Raw genomic sequence first — 20,543 nt, 5'->3', positions numbered from 1 at the left:
ATGCATAAAGTGCTTGGTATATTCCACAAATACTAGCATAAATATAATAATCATACAGAAATGTTATCCATGAGCTGTTGTTTTCTGTAGGGAACTTCTGTGTAAGATTCCACCTGAGGAAAAGGTTCTAGGGCTTTAAAAAATAAAGTCTGATGGCAAATATCAGAAAGGGGTAACGGGCACAAAGGAGAAGCCCAGACTTGGAGGGAGGGTCCAGGAAGCCTTCCTGGAAGAGGGGCGTTTAAGCCAAAAGACAGAATGAGATCATCTGCACTGAAGAAAGGAAGGCTGTTGAGCCGTGGAGCTGTGAGACCATGGTGCCTTTGGATTCCTGCAAGGAATTCAGTATGGTTGAAAAGGAAACAGAAATAGAGAGATGGGAAGGACTGGCAGGGACCCAGTGACACCTAGATGGGGAGTGTGGTGATTGTCCTAGAGGAGTGGAGAGCCAGAGGTGGGTTTTGAGCAGGGGAGGGACATGTTGAGGAAGAGTTTATTTCCCTTCGTGAAACCCCTTCAAAGCATGGGAACATCTGAAGTCCTCAGTTCCTTAACCCCTGGTCCCCAACAATCACTGCATCGTCTTTAGAAGGTCTCTTCTCAGAGTTGGTATTAGGGGAATGTGTCTGAGTGCGGGGGTATCTTTGGAGCTGAGAAGAGTGTGAGCACGTGCCAGGGGAACTGACATGCACATACACAACTCAGATTGTGTCTCACGTGTATTTCCTCTATAAGAACATAGCATCTAGCTCAAAGCTTTGTGCATCGTTGACACTTCAGGTCACAATCAGTGTTAAATTTCTTTCAAAACTAGGTAGTTCTGTAAGATTCCCAGTCCTTCCTGGTGGGGAAACAGTTGAACTGAGAATGTTCAACTTTCTCTCCCCATAACCAATAGTTTTGCTTCTCCACCCAGGAGCTACCCTCCCCTCTGAGGATCCAACCTCTTAACCAGCACTGTGGCTTGGGCAGACAGCCTAAGCTGTCTTTGCCTTAGTTTCCTCATTTTCGGAATGGGAGGATCAGATTCAATTAGTGTTAACGAAAGTGTGGGACTTACACTCACTGGTAGGACGTGAGATGAATGTAAGTAGACCTGGCATTAGAAGGGACTGACTTAAGTCAGGAAGCACAGCTCTCCCTTCTCAGCGGTCATCCATTCTTTCTCATTTGAACAAGAAGGTCTCTGTTTGGCTCTATACTACCTTTAACACCTCCCAGCACTTGCCAACCTCCTTTTATAACAAAGACAGGCAGCAGTGCTTTGTTTTCATTGTACTTTTATTTTAAAGACTACCATCTATTTATGGCATAGGCTCCTCTAATGATAAAAAGAATGTCCTTTTCAAAAGTACTTATTTAGGTTAAGAAAAAAAGAGAGAGTCATTACGTGAAGGTCAGAAACAGGTAAAATTTATCTGTGATGCTAGGGTTAGAATGATGGTTACCTTTAGGCAGTACTAACTACGAGAGGGCACAAGGGAGCCTTCTGAGGTGCTGGGTACATGAATATCCTGTATCTCTAGCTGGACAGTGGTTATAAGGGTGTAAAAATTTGAACTTAAAATTGAATGTAAAGCTATGCATATCTCAATCAGAAAGAAAGAAATAGGAGTCAGTTTGAAGGTAAATATTAAGTAATTAAGTGAATAGTAATTTGTGTGGAATATCAGTATAGCAAAATGCATGCAGAGGGGTATGTGTGGTTGAAGTTCGGACGGTGATGAATTGGACAACCTCAGACATTCCTTCTGGTTCATATATTCCAAGACCCTGAGTGCCTTGGAGGTCTGAGTTCCAAGGTTGTCCAGCAAGCTGGTGGCAGACCGTTTCGGAGCTAGGGGTACTCCCCAGGCAGTGGGCACTTCCTCTGGGGGAGCAGCAGGGCTGTAGGTCCCATCAGAAGATCCCTTCCTCCATGCCCCAGCCTCTTCCTGCCACTGCTGGTCCTGGGTACGGCTCGGTCCCAGCTTCCTTTCTCTCTGCACACTGGCCCAAGCCTCAGCTGCATCTATCATCTGCTTCAAGCTCATTAAAATTATTTCTTTTTAGTTGCAAATGGGCTGTTTATGATGATCATTATTTGAATGGTCTGCGCCGGGCTCCGGGCTGTCTGTCTGCTGCTGATGGCCGGTTAATCAGATGAGTCTCCTCCCCGCCTGGGCCTGGCCCAAAGTCTGGGGCTGTGTTAATCATGGCTCCCCTAGGGCTGGGGGCTGGAGGCCGGGTGGGAGGGGATCCCAGGTTCTGCTTGATCATCAAAGAAGAGGCTCTGCTAGCTGCGTATGTACGTGGTGGGTTTGGACACTTGTTTCTAAAACTCAACTTCAGACCGGTGCTGGTTTATGTTTATAAGAGTTTTTGCATTCCTTCAAAATAAATACAGTGCTGTGAGCTTTTAAAAATTTTAAATGTGTTTATTTTAACAGATTTTCGCAGTCAATCCCGTCATTTTGCCTGCCTTGCTTTGTTAACGTTCAAATAATGTATCTTTTAGGTTGGGAAGGAGTGATTTTTAATGTCTTTGCTTGATAGAGTAAAAGTTGGCAATATTCTGTCATCCTTTTTTTGCAGGTGTGGGAAGAGGGAGATTTTTACTGACTTGTGAAATCCAGAGTTCAGAATCACTGATCTGGTGAGCTGTTTTCTGAGCTCTCAGTTTGTCTAAATTAATATCAGCTGACAATTCTTGAACACTTAGTACCGTGCTTGACACTTTACACATATATATCACTTGAAACAAAGTCCCTAAACACCCCGCCATCAGTGGGGAAGTGGAGCAGAAGCCCTGTGCAGAGCAGGGCTTTTCAGTTTGGCCTTCACAATCCGCCAAGGAGATACCCCACACCTGAATTATTAGAATTGACTGTAATTTGTTTCTTAGTCCCTGCTTGAATCCCCTTACAGGCATATTAATGTGTTTGTCACATGAGGTGATGTATGTAGGGAGCTTAGCATGGTGCCTGGTACATGTAAGCAAGCACCCAATAAATGATGGCTTGTTTACTATTACTGTTGTTGTTGTTGTTGATGTACTTACTGTAGAAATGTGGCAAGAATTCAGGGTTGAAGGATGAGAATAGATGTAGGCAGTGTTGAGGAGAACGTGGACATCAGTCACATTGTCTGCTCTTCTAGGGGTGAGCAGGAAAGACAACTGGGTTTGTGTCGCTCTGGGGCTGGAGGCCTGCTGATAATGCTCCCATCTGGTCTCACCTGTGCTCTGTCTGCAGTGTGAACGCAGCAGGGAGATTTCCACTTGCCAGCAACCTGGGGGGTTCGGGTGGAGGGAGCTGGTGCAGTCGCGTGGCAGCACATCAGACAGTTGAACTTATCCTGCTCTGAGATTTCCTTTTGAAACCTTTGATATTTGAGGTTTTAAATGAGGAGTCAAAGTCCAGCCCCCACCAGGTATATTGGTTACTGGGAAGCAAGGAGGAGCAGTATCCCAGAGATAAGAACATTGTGTCAGATACGTGATCATCCTGAACTGAGTGATGTTAGCCCAGGTCCTAGTTCTGTTTGTCCTGTAGCAATGTAAAAATCACATCTTTGTCTTTAAGATAGATGAGAAAAACTAAGAAAAACTGAGCACTCTGCCATGACACTCCAGTTCCTTCTCTCCTGCTAAGTGAGGTTCTGTCCACCTGGCTGCGTCACCTGGTTGCTTTTTGTCTACTTTTGATCAGTCTTATTGCGAATACAGATCTCTCCCTAGTCACTTGATATTTTGGTTATGGTCAATTGTGGTTTCTTTATTGGAAACTACATTATTTTTAAATGATGATAAACCTAAAGTCCTTATTTTCCCTGTCACCTTGGCAGACTGTCCCTCAGAAATTGTTTCTGTTTCCCTCTCTCCTCTCCTCTCCTCTCCTCTCTCACCTGACTAAAATTCCATGGGGCATTTGGACTAGAAGCCCCTCCACCTTGGAGTTGGTGTACTGTGGCACAGAGCTGATTTCAGGACCCTGGAGAGCGCCACAATTCCGAGTCCCTTGCCCCTCTATTTTAAACGGCTACTTTTTTGCCTTGACCTCCCTTCTAGTCTCATGATTCTCCAAAGAGGTTAGACATTTCTCCAGAAATAGAAATTCCCTGCATGACTTCTCCCAGAGGCTCCATAGGCAAAGACACTTATCCCGGGTTTGGGGTAGACTCTCCAGCCTCCGATGGGCACGAGGCTTATGGTGCTGTGGTGCGCAGATTTACCGACTCTCAGACATGATATAAGACAATTACCATGCATTTCGTCTCTTAGAGGAAAAAGGATTTGCAGTGGGTTAATAGTACTTTTATTTCATTATCTAATGGTAAAAGTGTTTCATTGTGTGTGCGAGATGAATGCGTATTAGCTATGACAAATGGGGTCTTTCAACACGGTGCCGGGCCTCATCATACATATGTTAGATTAAAGAGTTCACCCTAGAAATACACTCTCGCATCTGCGTGTGTGTTTTTAATAAATCTGATTGCAGAAATTTATTGCATCACCGGATTTAGGAAATTATGGGGCTTGATTGCTGCAAATATAATCGGGTGATATATACAGAAATGCTCCTCGAGTTATGGTCCAGAAAAAAAGCCCATCTCGAGATGGTGCAAGAAAGCAGCAGACCACATAAACAGAACATTTCTTGAATTATGCAAATGAAATCCATGACAACTCATGGTGAATTGTACTCCCCTTGTGAAACTGCCACCGTTAAAGTGAAGAAAGTGCGAGAGGGGTGATCAAATATACGTATACGACCAGCAGACATTGTCTGTCATGTGTGAGCTGGAGCATGCCCAGCTTCCATTCCTCACTCTCTTTTTTTCCCTCCATGGTACATCCTGTAAAAACCCGGTCTAAAGCCGTCACTGCACATAAGCAGGCAAGGCTCCTTCCAATCCTCTTCTTCTGAATTCAGGAGTCTTCAGTGAAATATTTCTTATACTTGAAGTGAGCCTTAAATGATTTACTGCAGGATACACAAAAGGTCAGCTTGCTTCTTATTGGCACCTTCATTTTTCCAAAATCTACTGAAATTAAAAAGCCATCTATATCTTAAAAGGCGTATTTATGAACCCTTAAGTGTAAGTAAGTCATAGTTGGAACAGTTCCCACCTCTGATATATGAAAGCTGCCGACAGCACTTTCTTACACTATAATATGCCCATACAATATGCCGTACTTTACTATTTTGACACGGTTTGGAGATGTTTTCTACAGTTACTGACAAGCTTATGCCATCACTCCTTTGGAAATTTAAGAGGTGGGGCAGAGGGGTAGGGGAGAAATGAAAAAAAAAAAAACTCCACCCAACTTTATGGGAGATTATTGATCTGGCCTGACTTCCGACAAGCAAAAAAAGCTGTCCTAGATTTTTTTTTTTGGTTGCATCCTCAGTTTCGTAAATTATTCATTTGTGCCAGGAGTCAATATCTTGTCTTTTCTCAGCTTTTTTGTAAGTTAAGAAAACTTGTTCAGAATGCTGTTTTGTACGATGATTAAAAAGGAGAAGAAGGAAAAAAAATCTTTTTCTTTTCTCTTTCTCTCTTTTTTCTATTGTTCCAGAAGGAGCTTAATTCCGTCGCTTCTGAGCTGTCTGCACGGCAGGAGGAGAGTGAACATTCTCATAAACATTTAATTGAACTCCGCCGGGAATTTAAGAAAAATGTACCTGAGGTACAGTATAGTTGCTGTTATAGAATTAACTCAGTAGGAATGCAGATTTTTCTCTGTTCAAACTATATTTTGAAAACTGTAGACATAAGTGACTAACAAGAAAAGAAGCTAATTAGCCACAAAGAAAAATTACAGCCCCCGTCCTTTCAGTGTTTCTTGGTATGGTGGTGCTCTGCGGTGCTGTCTAGAGTAAGGGCAGGATGCTTTTCCATGGAAGTCATTGTGTTTGAGGGCTCTATAAAACATCCATTTTCCCCTCATATTAATGTCTAAGTCAAATACTTGGCCTTGACGGCAAAGACAATTTGTCTAGAGTTCTTGATCTTATTTTGCTTTCCCATTGGCATCTGGGAGATGACGGCTGTAGACTCGATCACCCTCTCCGGTCCTTCTCTTGATCTCCATCTCTGAAACTGTCTGCCCCCCCCCCCGCCCCATAAACGTGCCTCATTCTTCCCCTTCACCTCCTCCTTTGCAGCTCCAGCCACCAGCTTTGTCTTTCCCAGCTGCCATGAGGGTGGTCCAGATAATGACCAGCCCCCGCAATGTAAGAGCCCCCCAGGGGAAGAGACCAGAATGGACAAGTTTCTTTCTTCTCAGGCGTAAATGTGTGAATTCCTTTTCCTCCTCTATCAGGCCCCCTGTTGCTTCTCAAATTTAAAAAAAAAAAAAAGGTGATGAGAATACAGGCGAGGGTATAGCTCGGTGGTAGAGCACATGCCTAGCACGCATGAGGTCCTGGGTTCAATCCTCAGTACCTCCATTAAATGAACAAATAAACCTAATTACCTCCCCTCTCCTCTCCTCACCAAAAATGATGAGAATAAACACAGATAGGAAAAAGAAAACCTTCTGACTCCATATAATGTTGGCAGGGATGTAACCCATCAGAACCATTATAGGAAACAGATGCCCCGCCCACCCCTAACGCTGTGCTTCTCTGTGGTCAGCAGAGGGTTAACAGTTGATCTCTCTCTCTCTCTCTCTCTCTCTTTCTCTGTCCTAACCTGCTGAGGTGGCTTGGATTTTGGAGGAGGACCAGGCAGGGTCTCCCATTCCAGAGGTATCAGACTTGAACATGTTGATCCCACTCTGTTTAGAATCACCTCGGGGTCCTGTCGCCATCTTGCTGATAGAGGAGGGGACCATGGGAAGCTGGAGAAGAGGCAGGCCTGCCCAGGAATCAGGCACATGAGCACAGAGGGGTCATTCTCTTAGCTGTGAAATCCTCCTCACACAAGTCATAAATATCTTTGATTCTCCAAGGCAAGAGTGGGAAGTAGGGTCTAGTTAGGACTCGTCCGTGGAGCAAGTCTGAGAGGAACCAGGTTTGAGAGCTGAGGGGAGGGTATGCTTTGAAAGGAGTAAGGAATCAGAAAGGCCAAGTCAAGTCCTTGGTTGGGCTCTGGGAGCTAAGAAGGCATAAGGAGATTCTGAGTATCCTTTCCTTCCCTCCTAGAATAGAGAACAGCTTGATCTTTAAACTGATTTTTCTGCCCAGAATGAGAGTACAGAAGCTTTGCCTCTGACACTCCAGTCTCTGAGAGGCAGAGATGAAACGGCCACTGCTCTTCACAGCCCACCACCTTGTCCTCCTTCCCCAGGCCACGTGGGAACCCCCAGGTGATGAGGGAAATCCAGGCCAGGTTTTAAGCCTCTGAGTTCAGCTTACATAATTTTAATACTGCATAATTATGCAATTATGTAATTAGGAGGAATAAGTTTCCATTCCTATTATAGTCACGCCTCTGAAAATTCTCATATTTGGAACTAGTCTCTCCTGATGGGAAGAGTCATGCCAAGGCTTTATTTAAGAACATCATCTGGCTTGTGCCCAGCTTACCTCCTCCTGGTGCCTTTGCTCAGTTTCCCCCAGGGGTTAAGCAGGCAGGGAAATGGGCTTCTAGAAATGGTTGGCATTGGCCCAAAGTCCCACCAGCCGCCCCCTATAGCCCTCAGATTTGAATCCCCTAAGTTCACTTGAGTGTGGGGTTGTGAAGAGAGCCTGTTTGGAGAGTCTGTTGATCTGCATTCAAATTCCACCTGTGCTATCCATTCTCTTTCGGACCTTGGGCAAGCCAGCTCCCCTTGAGACCTCTGTGTCCCTTTCTGTAAATTCAGGGGGCCAGAGAGATGGTTTCTCAGCCCCTTCCGGCACTAACATTTCCTGAATTGGGCCAAAGGTTTCCTGCCAATGTGTTTTATTTGGTCTGTAAAATCTGTCGAATTTTACAGGAAGTTGCCAACATCTAGCATCTCAGATTTCACCCAAAAACCTGGTTTTCCAGGATCTTTTGCGATTATTGGGTAGATCTGGCCACACAGAGGTTCCATGCCCATGTGGCAGTCATCAGGAAGAGCTGAGCAGCTGCCACTCCCGTTAAAAATGTGCTGTGTTCTCCTGAGAGTTGCCATGGGACCTCCTAGTCTGTCTCCCTCATGTCCGCTTCCTCCAGCCTCTGTGGGCATTTGAGTTTGCAATCTGCAACCTAGGTTTTCATAAGTTTCTTTTTCCACTGCTCTGCTTGTGCACCCAGCGTTCCTTATGATCACATCACTCTATATGTCCCTCCTGGAGATCCCCAGGGTATCAGCAGATCTGGGAAGCACTGGGGACACAAATCAGTGAGGAGGGGTACTCAGGACCCAAAAGAAGGATTGTTTCCAGGGACAGAAGCAACACAACCCTATTTCATAATTAAGGGTATTATTCTTCACCTGAACTTATATATTCTTCAGCCCATCTCTTCTTTTCCTGTTTCTCTCTGCTACCCCCTCTCTCCTCACTCTGCCAAGCTCCCTCAGCTCCTCCTCCCATAGGGTTTCTGTGGGCTGTAGCTGGAAAGAGTTTGAAGGAGTCACCAGTGGGTCTCAGAGGAAACTGGAGCAGGTAGGGTTGGGATCTCAGGACACTCAGTTCTAAAAGGCCTCCCTTTTGCATGCTGGAGGGACCTCATGGGAGTCCACCAGGGGAGCCGTTCGGGCTGGGAACATCAAGGTCACTTGTGAAAGGCAGGAAATTAGGGTCCAAAAATAGGAGGCTTCCATCTGAAGAGAGCCCAGTGCTGTATAGTTCATCAAACATTTACAGAGCCCTTCCTTTGAGCTGGGTGGCCTAGAGGGTAACCCAACCAAGGCCCCAGAAACTGCCATTCTGGTGAGGAAAGAGAAGCATTACAGAGTGATGTTGCTAAAATGCAAAATGCAGTCTTGCTGGAGGAAGCAGAGATGGCAACCTGAGGAGATGGCCCCCGAGCAACGCCTAAAGGGCAGAAAGTTTTCATGAAGGGACTTTGATGACATGGCTCTGGGTGTGGAGCATCTCCACTCCAAAGAATGTCCCATGATGAACTACCAGTCCCACAGGGTCCTCTGCACGAAAGAGCATTCCATGATCAAATCCATTTGGGAAACGCTGCTTCCTCTCTCCCTCTTCCAGAAATGCTCAGTGTGCATCATATTAAAGGCGCCAAAAAGTCCTACAGGGAAGAAACTTGATGTGCTTGATGTGTCCTGGTCTGATCTGGCTTGGCACCCTTGTGTGTGTTTGTGTCTGTCTGTAGGTGTATATGTGAGGAACCCTTATGAAACCCCATGGAGTGCAGGTCCCACAGGACACACTTAGGAAGTGCTGATTTGGGGGACAACAATGAGCGGCAAGCAGGGGCCATGGGGGTGTCCCAAGTGGCACCATGGTGAACTCTTCGCTGATCTCTTTTTCAGGAAATCAGAGAGATGGTGGCTCCTGTATTAAAAAGCTTCCAAGCTGAGGTAAGACCCAAGGCCCGTGGCATGTCACAAAAATATTCCCCAGTTCCCTCTCCTATCCCATCTGGAGTTGCCAGAGAATGCCAGCAGCCTCTGGAAGCTTGGGAGAAACTTCCCTACCCTCATTGCAAACTCTGTCCCTTGGCCCCCAGATCAGCCAGTGGTGTTGTGATAAGAATGGGTTCTCTGTTCTGTTTGATGGGATTCCAGCGTCTGATCCCAAGAAATCCCTGCTCCCTAGACTTTGCCCAGCCTTATGCTCTGCTGCATCTAATATCTGTGACCTCGAACAAACCACCTTACCTTCCAGGCTTAGTTTCCCGTTCTTAAAATCAGAGGTTTGTACTCGGTAACCTTTGCTCTCCCCTGGCATCTGCTCTGCTTTGATTCTCTAAGGCAGCCTTCCAGATCAATCCAGACAGTCACCAGCCTGCCCTGAAATCCTCTCTACCACCTACCCTCTCAGTGTACAAAATCAGCACTGTTCACATCCTCTCCTGCCAACCCATAGGCCCTGGTTCCTTTAGCAGCAGCTGAGCTGTCTTCAGCCAGTTTTTTCTCTTGCCTTCCTGGAGCCCTGGAATGGAGCCGAACCTCCCCCATTTCTCCCCTTTGCTTGACTTTGTGACCAGGATTCTGAGAGTGTCCGCTTGTCTGGCTGGCGCAGGAGGCAGGCTAGGAAAAGAATGGAATTACACTGAGTCAGGGGAATGGAAGGGGAGGCCATTTCTCAGATATTCTGTCTTTAGGGGGCTCTTTTCAGCCTTCCCCTGGATTCAGGCAGGACCCTAGAAGGATTGGCCCTTCTCAGTGCTCAGCAGTAGAGATGCATTTTAAGTCTGTCGTCTGCCAAGTTACTTGAAATCTCTTTGGAACCGCGTAAGCGCATAAGGCAATATTAAAGTAAACAATAACTGGATTTACACAAATGTCGCTGATTTCCATATTTTTCATCCTTTCATTTTATTACTAAGTTGACTGATGTGCTTATTTATTTATAGGGCCATCCAGTGTTGATTCATTTGGTTGTGAGGTTGCCTAAGCTGAAAGAAGGGAGAAAACAGAAAGAAGACCAATAATGTTGGGAATGTGTTGTCAAGGCTTTGTATTTAAAAAAAAAAGAGGTCCCCATCTGCCAGCTCATGGTCCCGTGAGGGGCGCTCAGCACACAAGCCCTCTCGGGCAGCTGATCCCTCTGCCCAGCCCGAAGACAGGCATTGAGCCGCTCGTGTAGAGCATCGCTTTCTCAGCTGTTCCCTTGCTTGACTTGGTGCGGTGGAGCTTCTTTTAGCCACTGAGAACCTCAGTTTCCCTGTCGGTTGAAGAGGAATAGACACTATAGATCTTTTCATGTTGTTTTTAGAATTAACTGAAATATAATGCAGGGAAAGGGTTCGGTGCAATGCCTGGCTCATAGAGAGATGCTCGGGAGTGAAGAACACAGACTCCAGAGTCAACCTGGGTTTGAATCCTGCCTCTGCCAGTTACTAGCTGTTTGACCTTAGGCAAGTCACTTGACCTCTCTGTTCCTCTGTTTCATACTCTGCAAAATTGGATCATAATTATAGCTATTTCGTAGGGTTATGACTGAGGAAGAACACAGTTAATACCCATGGAGTGCTTAGAACATTGCCTTCCGTATTAGAAGTCTTGTTTTTTTATTAGTCCTGTTATCAGTCACTTTCAACACAGGTTTATTTGGCCTCTACTATGCCTGGACTGGAATCTGCCCCTTACCTAACTAGATGTTCAAAGCTTTTTATCCAAAAGAAGGGGGTTTTCTGTGCCTATAGGAAGCAGGCATAACTTACGTAATCTTTTCAGTAGGAGAAAGAGTTAAACGTTGGATTTCAGCAATGATCCAAAGACCCAGGTGCAGCGTGGTGGAAAGCACATGCCAGTCAGACTCAGATGGGCCTGGCTTGAATCTCAGCTCTGCCTGTTACACTAGCTGTGTGGCCTGGGGGAAGTTCCTTAACCTCTCTGAGCTGCAGCTCTCCTCATTTAGTAACTGAGGCTAACTGTAAGAACTCTAAGAATTAAGTAGGGTGAAGGCAGTTGCCTGGAATTCTGAGAACTAGGCAGGGTGGAGGGTGTCTGGCATACATTGGTGCTCAGTAAGTGTGGGAGGAGAGTCTTAATGGGACCAAAAGAGACAAAGCTGAATTCTCATTACCAAACCCATGTGGCATGTTGAATAGACACTGTTTTAATAGCTGGGGATCTTCAAAGAACTTCGTTAATTTTCTTAAGAGGGTTTTCCATCGTCCCTTTAATGTACCAAAAAGACTACATTTGTCTGGAGTTTTATTCCCGAAACCCCTGCTTTCCTCATGATCTATTGACTAATCCATTGCAGCCGCTATGTCCCTCCCAGCGCCTCAGGGGAGAAGTGCCGGCAAAGAAAGGTGTTAATAAAAAGCATCTTCTTCATCCAGAACAAACTGCAGACACACAGGCCGTTTATAATCCAAATTTGATTTTCATTTTAATTTTTTTAATGAGGGCTCATCCTTTATACCGCTTCCCTCTCGCAATCCACTAGGCTCTGGGCTCGGAGCTGAGGATTCCCAAGTGGGCATTAATCACCTCCCAGGAATATTCCCTGAGGCAAACACCTTCCAGAGTCACATAAACTAACCCATAAAATGCCAAGGCTGAATATCGGACCCGTCATTCCTTCTTCCCCAGTGCGGGCCTCTTGTTGAAATATAGCATGTTCAGGTTCATTCCTTAATTTCACTCCACCAACCCTGGATGTATACAGAATCTGGGTATCCTTTTATCTTTTCATACTATATATGTGTGGTCTTTTTCTTTCTTTCTTTCTTTCTTTCTTTCTTTCTTTCTTTCTTTCTTTCTTTCTTTCTTTCTTTCTTTCTTTTGTGTGTGTGTGTGTGTGTGTGTGTGTGTGTGTGTGTGTGTGTGTGTGTGCTCGCGCTGGTGGGAGGGGGGCGGAGAGGAAGTGAATTTGCCCTGCTGTGAATCAAGGAAGCTTCTCCTCTCCGCCTTGATTGCTTAAAGGAGTCTTGATTCCCCCTGCTCAGGGAAACAAAGACAGCCAGAGAAGGTGGCTTAATGGAGACAGCTTGAAATGGCCAAAGTTTGAATATCCTTGCGCACAGAGAAAAGAGCAAGACGAAAGCCCCGCTAATTACAAAAGTTGCTTTATAAAAGATAATTCAAAGCAATAATTTAGCAAACATAATCAAGTCGCACAGATGGGGTTGTTGATGGATGGATTGCAACATGCAATTAGCAGTTCTCGCAGTTACATATCATTAACCCTCCAAGCACAAAAATTATTTTCTCATTATTAGTTGAAAAGGTAAAATTAAGCTGACTAGACAGTAAAGGAACAAACTACAATTAATTACCTTCATTTATTACAGTCATTATTTTAAACTTATTTTTACTTGGAGAGAGAGAGATAAAAACATCTAAATTAAAAGTTTTGTTATGCTAAATCAGAGGTGAAACTTTTCTAAGGAGTGTGTGTGGTGGCCCAGCCAGAAGATGGCAAGGCCAGTGCTGGGAAATTTTTTTCCCTGCTTCCTTTCTCTTCCGCCATGAAGGAGATGTGGCCTGCATGGTGGAAAACCCTTGCAGTTGAGTTGGAGCAGATACGTTCACCTGGGCCTGAATGAAACATAGCAGCTTGGGAACCAAGGGGGCTGACATGTACTCTGACCCCCAGGGCAGGTGGGAGAGTGTTGTGGTCAGACATCCAAGCTCTAAGTCACCCTAACACTGCTTATGTGTCTTCATGTCTCTGAGCCACTGTTTTTTGATCTGTAAATAGGGACAGCTCATCGGATTGCATGAGGTTCAATGAGATTCTCTGTCAACTGGTCAGCAAGTCATTTGTTCTCATCGTGGGTGGGTGTGTTTTGTTGCTTGGGGCTGAGAATGTCCTCAACCTGTCCTCTCAGGGTTAGAGGGGGCTCATGTGGCATGACTACCTTCTAGGAGGTCAGAGTGGGGGCCAAGATGCCACTTACAAGAGACGTATTAGATCATTAGTTGAGTCCATACAATCATTTATTCACTCAACAAACATTTATTGAGTACCTGCTGCATTCCAGGCCGTGTTCTAGATACTAGGCCCAATGAAGGTCACAGCCTTGTAGTCAACCTGACTCGTCTTCCTGGTGTGAGGGAGGAAAGATATCTGTGTTAGAACTGGAAGGGCCACCCTTCTATTTGGTGCCTTGTGGGTCTACTCAACAAATACTTGTATAGTGTCCCTAGGAGTTCAGTGCCTGTGACTGGAACGACATCCAGGAGTCTATCTCCTGGATAGGAGATTTCGCTCACTTGCTGAACTTCACGGTCGCACTGTCCCTGTGATGGCTGCACGCCTGCACTGTGTCCTGGTGTTCCCCCATCAAGAGGTGAAGCCTGTGTCTCCATTCTTTGAATCTGGGCCTGCTTCCACTTCAACCAGTAGAACACGGCACAAGTGACCCTGTGCCCTTACCAAGCAGAGGCCTCAGCCGGCCTGGTGGTTCCTCTGCCTACCTCTTCCAGCCCAGCCTCCATGTAAGAAATGCGACTGCCCGGTGGTGAGAAGTCCAGCCTGCTTAGAGAGGTCCTGGGTGATGAGACATGCCCCGAGGAGGAAAGCAGGCTCATTTTCCCAGCACCAAGTTCTTGGGCCTCCATCTCTGTGCAGGGCGTGCCTTCTCCCCTCCTGTTTCTGGGGGAGAGTGACGGGAGCTCCCAAGGCAGAGCCAGGGTGCGCAGAGAGCACGTAGCCGCCTCGGCTTCAGGCCTGGCATGGCCCTCCAGGGACCCAGGGCGGGGTGTCAGCAGTCTGCGCTTTTGTCTCTTCTCCTTTGTGTTTCTTCCAATGGATTGGGGTGCATCTCCCAGACAAACCCCAATGGCTGATGGGAGCCCGAGAGCAGACCCAGTAGAAGTTCTGTCTGGGGGGAGCAGAGAGGAAATGTTGAAATAGGGGTTTGCACGAAAGCAAAAGATGTGGTCCTTCCGCCTCCCCGTGGGTGGTTTAGATGGCAAAGTGTGGCACAGTGGCCGCCAGTCTGACACTCCTGGCCTTGGTGGGTGTTGGTTGGAGGAGTGAATGACTCAGTCAGTCAGCAAATAAGTATGTCTACCCCTAGCTGAATGAGCTGTCACTGTGCCATCTGTAAAACGAGGTGAGGATACTCTACCAGCCTGATCCATGTGGGATTCAGGGTGCCACCCTGGTCAGAGATGTGAGACATCATAACCTGCCGTGTTCTGAGGCATTCCAGATCCTTCCCTGGGGGCCTCACTCAGCCAAAGGCAACACACATCTGCCATGAGTCCCTCTCACTTTCAGGTGGGTAGAGAGCTGAAAATTCTCTCCTTTTGCCCACTGCACCTGCCAGGATCCTGGTGATTGATCAGACCCAGGCCAGGCCGACAGGAGACAGGAAGAGAGAGCAGAGACCAGGTGGCCACAGTGCGGCCTCCTGATTGGACGTTGCTGAGACTTAGTTACCCACTCCTGCCAGTTAATCAGCAGCCAGGCTTGGCCCTGCAGCTGGGCCCTGCCTGTGTTAGAGAAGTCTCCTGAAATGACTTTAACTGCACACCTACTGTGGGCTGCACGCTTTCTAAATGATTATTTCACATGTTCTTCATGATGTTTCTGTCAAGGGGAGGTTCTGGGATTATCCCCGCTTTACAGATGAGAAAACTGAGGCTCAGAGGAGACAACTGCCATCCATTCAGTGCCTGAGGCACAGAGAGAACCGAGGGGCGTGAATCCAGGCCCAGGAGGGTAGTGGGGATAGAGAAAGCCCTTAGGGCAGAAATCCAAGGCCACTGGGTCCCTCTGCCTCCTGGCCCCTGCCAGCCTCTCCCCTGAGCCAGGAGGCAGCCCGGCTTGTTACCACCTCAGGGTGTTGCACTGCTGTTCTCTCTGTCCAGGAAGCTCTCTCTGTACCATCTCTTTTTCTGATTAACTCCTTTCAAGTGTCAGATCCTCGAGAAGTGGAGAAGCCCTCACTGGCAGACCCACCGCTGGCCAGACTTGGAGCCCCCATCTTTCACAGCATGTACCCAGTGTGCCACTTAGCATAAGTCATCTTTATGGGCATCAGATCAGTCAGGGCCCTGGGGCTACTTTAAGGCCTTTGGCTGTGACTCTGAGGTGGGAGCCATGGGAGACTTTAGAGCAGAGGAGGGACCAGCTCTGACTCAGGTTTTAACAGGATCCCTCAGCCTCCTAATACCTCTGCATAGGAAGTAGGGCTGGCCTTTCGAAGATGACTGAGAGGAGGAGGCTGTACCCCTTGCACCCCTTCCCTGAGCTCCTGCTCTCTGCCCCTATCCAGTGCCCAGAACCTGAAGTCATCAGTTCGCTTCCCCCAGCATCTGTCCCAGCCCCAGACACTGAGGACTCTGGCTTCTCCTTCACAAGCAGTTGTGGGTGGGGAAGGGGGTTCCAGCCCAGGACAAGACCCCCAGGGAGTCAGTCCCCATTCCTGCAGCTGAGTTGTCCGAGAAGGTCATGGAGGGCATCCTCACAGCTCAGCTCACCTGAGACAGGCTGGTCCCTCCCTGCCCAGGCCCCGGGTCCCCCAACCCCAGCCCTGCATGGTGTCCTAGTTTGGTTCCCGTACTCCCCTCTGTTCCACATCTGCCTCTAGGACTCCTGCCCTTCCTTTTGAGCAGAAATTTAATTACAGGATCCTTTTTTTTCCTTTTTGCCTTTTAACATTATTTGCTTTTCCAGCTATCTTCGATGCCATAATTCTCCCACTCTCCAAACGACCTTCTCTCTGTCACTCCCAGTGCTGGCATGACCATCTCTTTGTAAGTGGGGCCCCCTTGGGGCCACCACAGATGTTAGACAGTGCAGTCCTTACCAGCTGGCAAGGCCAGGGAGGGATGGCCTCACTGACCAGCAGGCCCCACTGGGAAAGATGAGCATGGGGACACACATGGGCTTGGAGCCAGGTTGGCACAGGCTTGCGTCGTAGCTCATCCACTTCCCAGCTGTATGATCCTGGGCGAGTCACTTAACATCTCTGGGCCTCCTCTTCCTTAGCTTTCAAATGGAGATGATGATAATAGTACCCGTCCCATAGAGTCGATGAGAGAGTTAAATGAGTTGATACTCGAAAAGCCGTGAGAACAAAGCCAGCATGTTGGTCAGCGCTCCTAGCTGATGAGCTGAAACTTGCCTCGTCACATTTATTCCTCCCACGAGCCCATGAGGAGGCTTCTGCTCTCCCCCATTCTCAGGTGAGGTAACAGGCTCAGCGCCCAGCAGTTGGTGGTGGGTGGTAACTCAGGCTGGGCTGCCAGCCAGCAGAAGTTGCCGGGCATTTAGCGACGCCTCTCATGCGTTGCCACCTCTCAGCAGCAGGGCAAGGGAGGCACCAGTGGTATCGTCCCCTCTTACAGGTGAGAACTTGGATTTCAGAGAGGTTAAGCTGCTTGTCTAAGCTCACACAGCTCCTCACCAGCAGAGCAGAGGGTGGAAGATGCAGACCTCAACTTGGAGGGCTGAACAGAGCTTCTGAGGAGTCTGCAAGGTTACAGACGGGACTAAGAGGGTCTAGATTGAGGGCCTGATTGGACGCTTGCAGATGGTCAGGGCTGGAAAGTTCTCTTCGCTCAGCCAGATCTGTCCCTTTCAGTTACAACTTTGCTGAGCTTTTCCAGGCAGGATCCGATAGAGAAGCCCAGCCCCTGTAAAGAGCTGGGATTGAAACCCTGCTCCACACACCTAGCTCAGGACTTGGCATGTAGCAGGTGCTTAGTCAACAGGGTGTCACTTGCAAGATGCAACGAGAAAGACTTCTGTCTGCGCCATCCCCCGCCGCCTCTTACTGTCCCCGGCTGGCCCACGTGCGCACACACTCCCCACACCCTCCACTTTGATGACATAATAACTTTGATGGTGCAGGTCTCCTTGGCTCCCATAACCCAGTCTGGCCCCTCTGGCTTTGCCCTGCTCACGTTGGGGTAAAACTTACAATGAGTTGAACAGCCTTCTGAATTTACTATTAAGAACCCACCAAAGCATCACTGAACCTGTCACGCCGTATTACAACCAAATTAAGAACCAGCAGCAACCCTCTTTCATTCGGTATCATATGCCTTATGAAGTAAATTATTAATGCTTTTTTCCCCCCAGTTAAGCAGTTATTTGCAGTTGTTCCGGGTATTTCTCATTAGAAATAACATCATCTAAAGAACGATATTGATTGATTTTTTTAATCTTGGAATCATGGACGTGAACCACATATTTATATGACATTCCCTTTAACTAGAATTCTCATGCTTTATTTTTATATTATTGATCTTTTTGACACGAATTGCTTTTTGGCCTTGTGCGAACGTTGTAAGCTTTCCGCCTGCAGAGGAATGGGCCGGCGTCTGGGCCGAGCTGGGAAGAGTGATCACTCCAGCGGCATGGCGGTAACATTCCCGCACATTTAACAACAATTAGTCTATGCTGATGCCACAGTAGGCTTTCGTGTATGAAAATTTACAAGCCTTTTAATGGACTGCATTATGGAAGGCCATGCGGGGCCAGGCGGTGGGGAGATGGGGCCGCCGGGCGCGCATCCATCTCATGGCACTGTCAGCCCATCGGCTCTTGGCTTGCGTCTGCCTGGGGGTAGCGGCGAGCAAAGCAGACCAGACGCGACTGCAGCAGCCTGCCCAGCGCCCCGGCGTGGGACGGGCGGCCCTTCGCCCAGTCACTCGTGCCTCCATCCAGTGGATGAGCACCTGCTGGGTGCCAGGCGAGGGGCTAGGTGCTGGGGCTAAGGTGGTGAACATGACTGATTCATGTGCTCAGGAAATAGTTGAGCGCCGCCGTGTGCTGAGAACCGTGCTAAGCACTGGCGGTGAGAAGGTGATCACAGATTATTCATCCGGTGCCCATGGTGTGGAGAAGAAATGTCGTAAGCCTCGAGCCACGCAGACCTGGGGTGCAGTCCTGGCTCTGTCCCTTGCCAGGATTCTCGGTGAAACTTTGGTTTCCTTGGTTGTGAAACAGGAATGGTAACTGTCGCTTCCGTGTAGGAAGGCCGGGAGGATTCATGCAGATAAAGAGCTCGATGCAGTAGACCTCCCAGAGACGGGACCGTAGCATCATGACTGTTCAGTGTCGTTGCCCCTTCCCCTCCAGCCAGCAGCCCTGGAACACACATGCACACTCCCGCTTCTTTTCCAGTTCCACTGAGACTTTCACTCTCAGCAGCAGACATTTATTTGGCACCTGCGGTATACCAGGGTGAGTACCAGGCTCCAGGGGTGTGGCAGTGAGCATCTCTAGATACCGTTTCTGTCCTCCTGGCACTCACAGCCTAGTGCGAGAGACAGCTAGACACACATCCCTCAGTGCCAGCAACGGGATTATTACTGAGTTTCACATGGCTAAGATGTGGGATGGGAGAGGTTCCACCAGCCCACCCATCTCCTCACTCAGAAACTATTTCTTGAGCCTCTACTATGTGCAGACCCTGTGTGGGGCCCTGGGGATATAGCAGGGAATAAGACAAAGAGGCCCCTGTACCTGAGGTGCTCAGAGTATAGGTGGTTAGGAGCACAGTTTTGGAGCCAGACTGCCTGGGTTCATGTCCCTGCTCTGCTATTTACTAATTGTGTGACCTGGGGCAAGTTATGTTTCTCTCTTTGTGCCTTGATTTCTTCATCTATAAAATGGGACTCATAATAGCCCCTAACTTACAGGGTAAGTGTGAGGAGCAAATGAAGTAATAGACATACAGGCTTAAAATAATGCCTGATGTAAAGAGAGCTGAGATCAGTGTCAGAGGCTATAATCATCTTGATTATTACAATGATTTCGGTTCTGAAATTGTCCCACGGTGCATTAACTAATTATGGATGTGCTAAATGCTGCGGAGGCAAAATGCAGTTGTTCCCAGATAGACCCCACTCTTACCCTCCCTTTGACCTAGCTCTGAGGCAGAGGGCTGGACTGCATGACCCTCTGGGGTTGTTGCCCCAGGATGGGGGGGGGCCTTGAAGTGCCATCCCCAAATTCAGGTACTGGAGAAAGAACCTTCCTGGCCATGGGCCTCCTCTGTGAGGTGGGCCGCTCAAGAGGCCCTCGGGCATCCAGTATCACAGTCAAACCCTCCCCATGCCCTGAGTGGCAGGAATGAGGCCCAGAGAGGGTGAGAAACCCACCTATGGTTACACAGCCAGGAGAAGGAAGGGCTTGATGCTGTTTCAGATCCATGCAATCCCCTTACCCAGAGTGGCCCCAGTCAAGCAGCTGGATTTGGGGTCTCGGAAAACAGGGTCCAAGCCCCACTACACTCTCTAGCTGTGTTACCTTGGGCAGGTCACTTCACCTCCAGTCTTAGTCTCCTGTCCTGTAAAGTGGGTTCTTGTAACACCCTCCTTGTTCATCCCTGGTGATGGGCGTGGGACACCCATGTGATCACCCCACTGAAAGGAAGCATCCTCCATCTGACCCTCTGTTACTCAGAGCATGGTCCGTGGGCCAGCAGCACCCACATCGCCTGGAAGCTTGGTGGAAATGCAGTCTCGTTGGCCACCCCCCACCCCCTCCCCCAGATCTCCTGAATCAGAATCTGCAGTTTAACAAGGTCTGCCAGTAAATCAACTACACTTCAATTAAAAAAAAAAAGATCCCGCAGCAACTTGGTAATTTGTGTGCACATTAAAGTTTGAGATGCTCAACCTGAGAGAGCCCTGGCTGCCCAGTGATTATCTCCTGAGGGCTTTAAAAAATACTGAGACCCGGGTCGCACCCCAGAGTGGCTGGCATTCTTGGTGTGGCATGAGCCCTGGCATCAAGATTTTTAAAGCTTCTGCTCGTGATGCTAGTGTTTGAGATATTCATCTGCCCCAGAAACTCACCACCTAGTGGAGGAGACACACATGGAAATAAGCAGCAGCGTGCCAGTAAATGAACAGCTGGCTGTCTGGGGAGCCCTGATTTCCGCGCTGTCCAAGCGTGGAGTTGGGAAGATTCGTGCAGTAGCATCTTATGTGGCATTTCCACCACACAGACACACCAGCTGTGCATAACCGAGAGTGGTAATATACCGCCACGTAATTAGGAAGAGACGAGTATTGAATATGTATTTCCTTTTTT

The 20,543-nt window shown here is 48.0% G+C and overlaps 1 protein-coding gene across 5 annotated transcripts in view; it reads left to right on the top strand.

The window, feature by feature from the left end:
- CUX2 (cut like homeobox 2) overlaps positions 1-20,543 on the top strand; it is a 274,665-nt gene that overhangs the window by 158,926 nt on the left and 95,196 nt on the right. For all 5 annotated transcript variants that reach the window (XM_072953559.1, XM_072953558.1, XM_072953554.1 and 2 more), the window contains exons 2-3: positions 5,561-5,671; positions 9,395-9,442. In XM_072953559.1, coding sequence (XP_072809660.1) covers positions 5,561-5,671; positions 9,395-9,442 — 159 coding nt within the window. The remainder of the gene's footprint in view (positions 1-5,560; positions 5,672-9,394; positions 9,443-20,543) is intronic.

This window comes from Vicugna pacos, chromosome 32, assembly GCF_048564905.1.
Source record: "Vicugna pacos chromosome 32, VicPac4, whole genome shotgun sequence".
Taxonomy (NCBI): Eukaryota; Metazoa; Chordata; class Mammalia; order Artiodactyla; family Camelidae; genus Vicugna; species Vicugna pacos.
The sequence above is the reverse complement of the archived record's forward strand: the minus strand, read 5'-3'. Positions and strand labels throughout refer to the sequence as shown.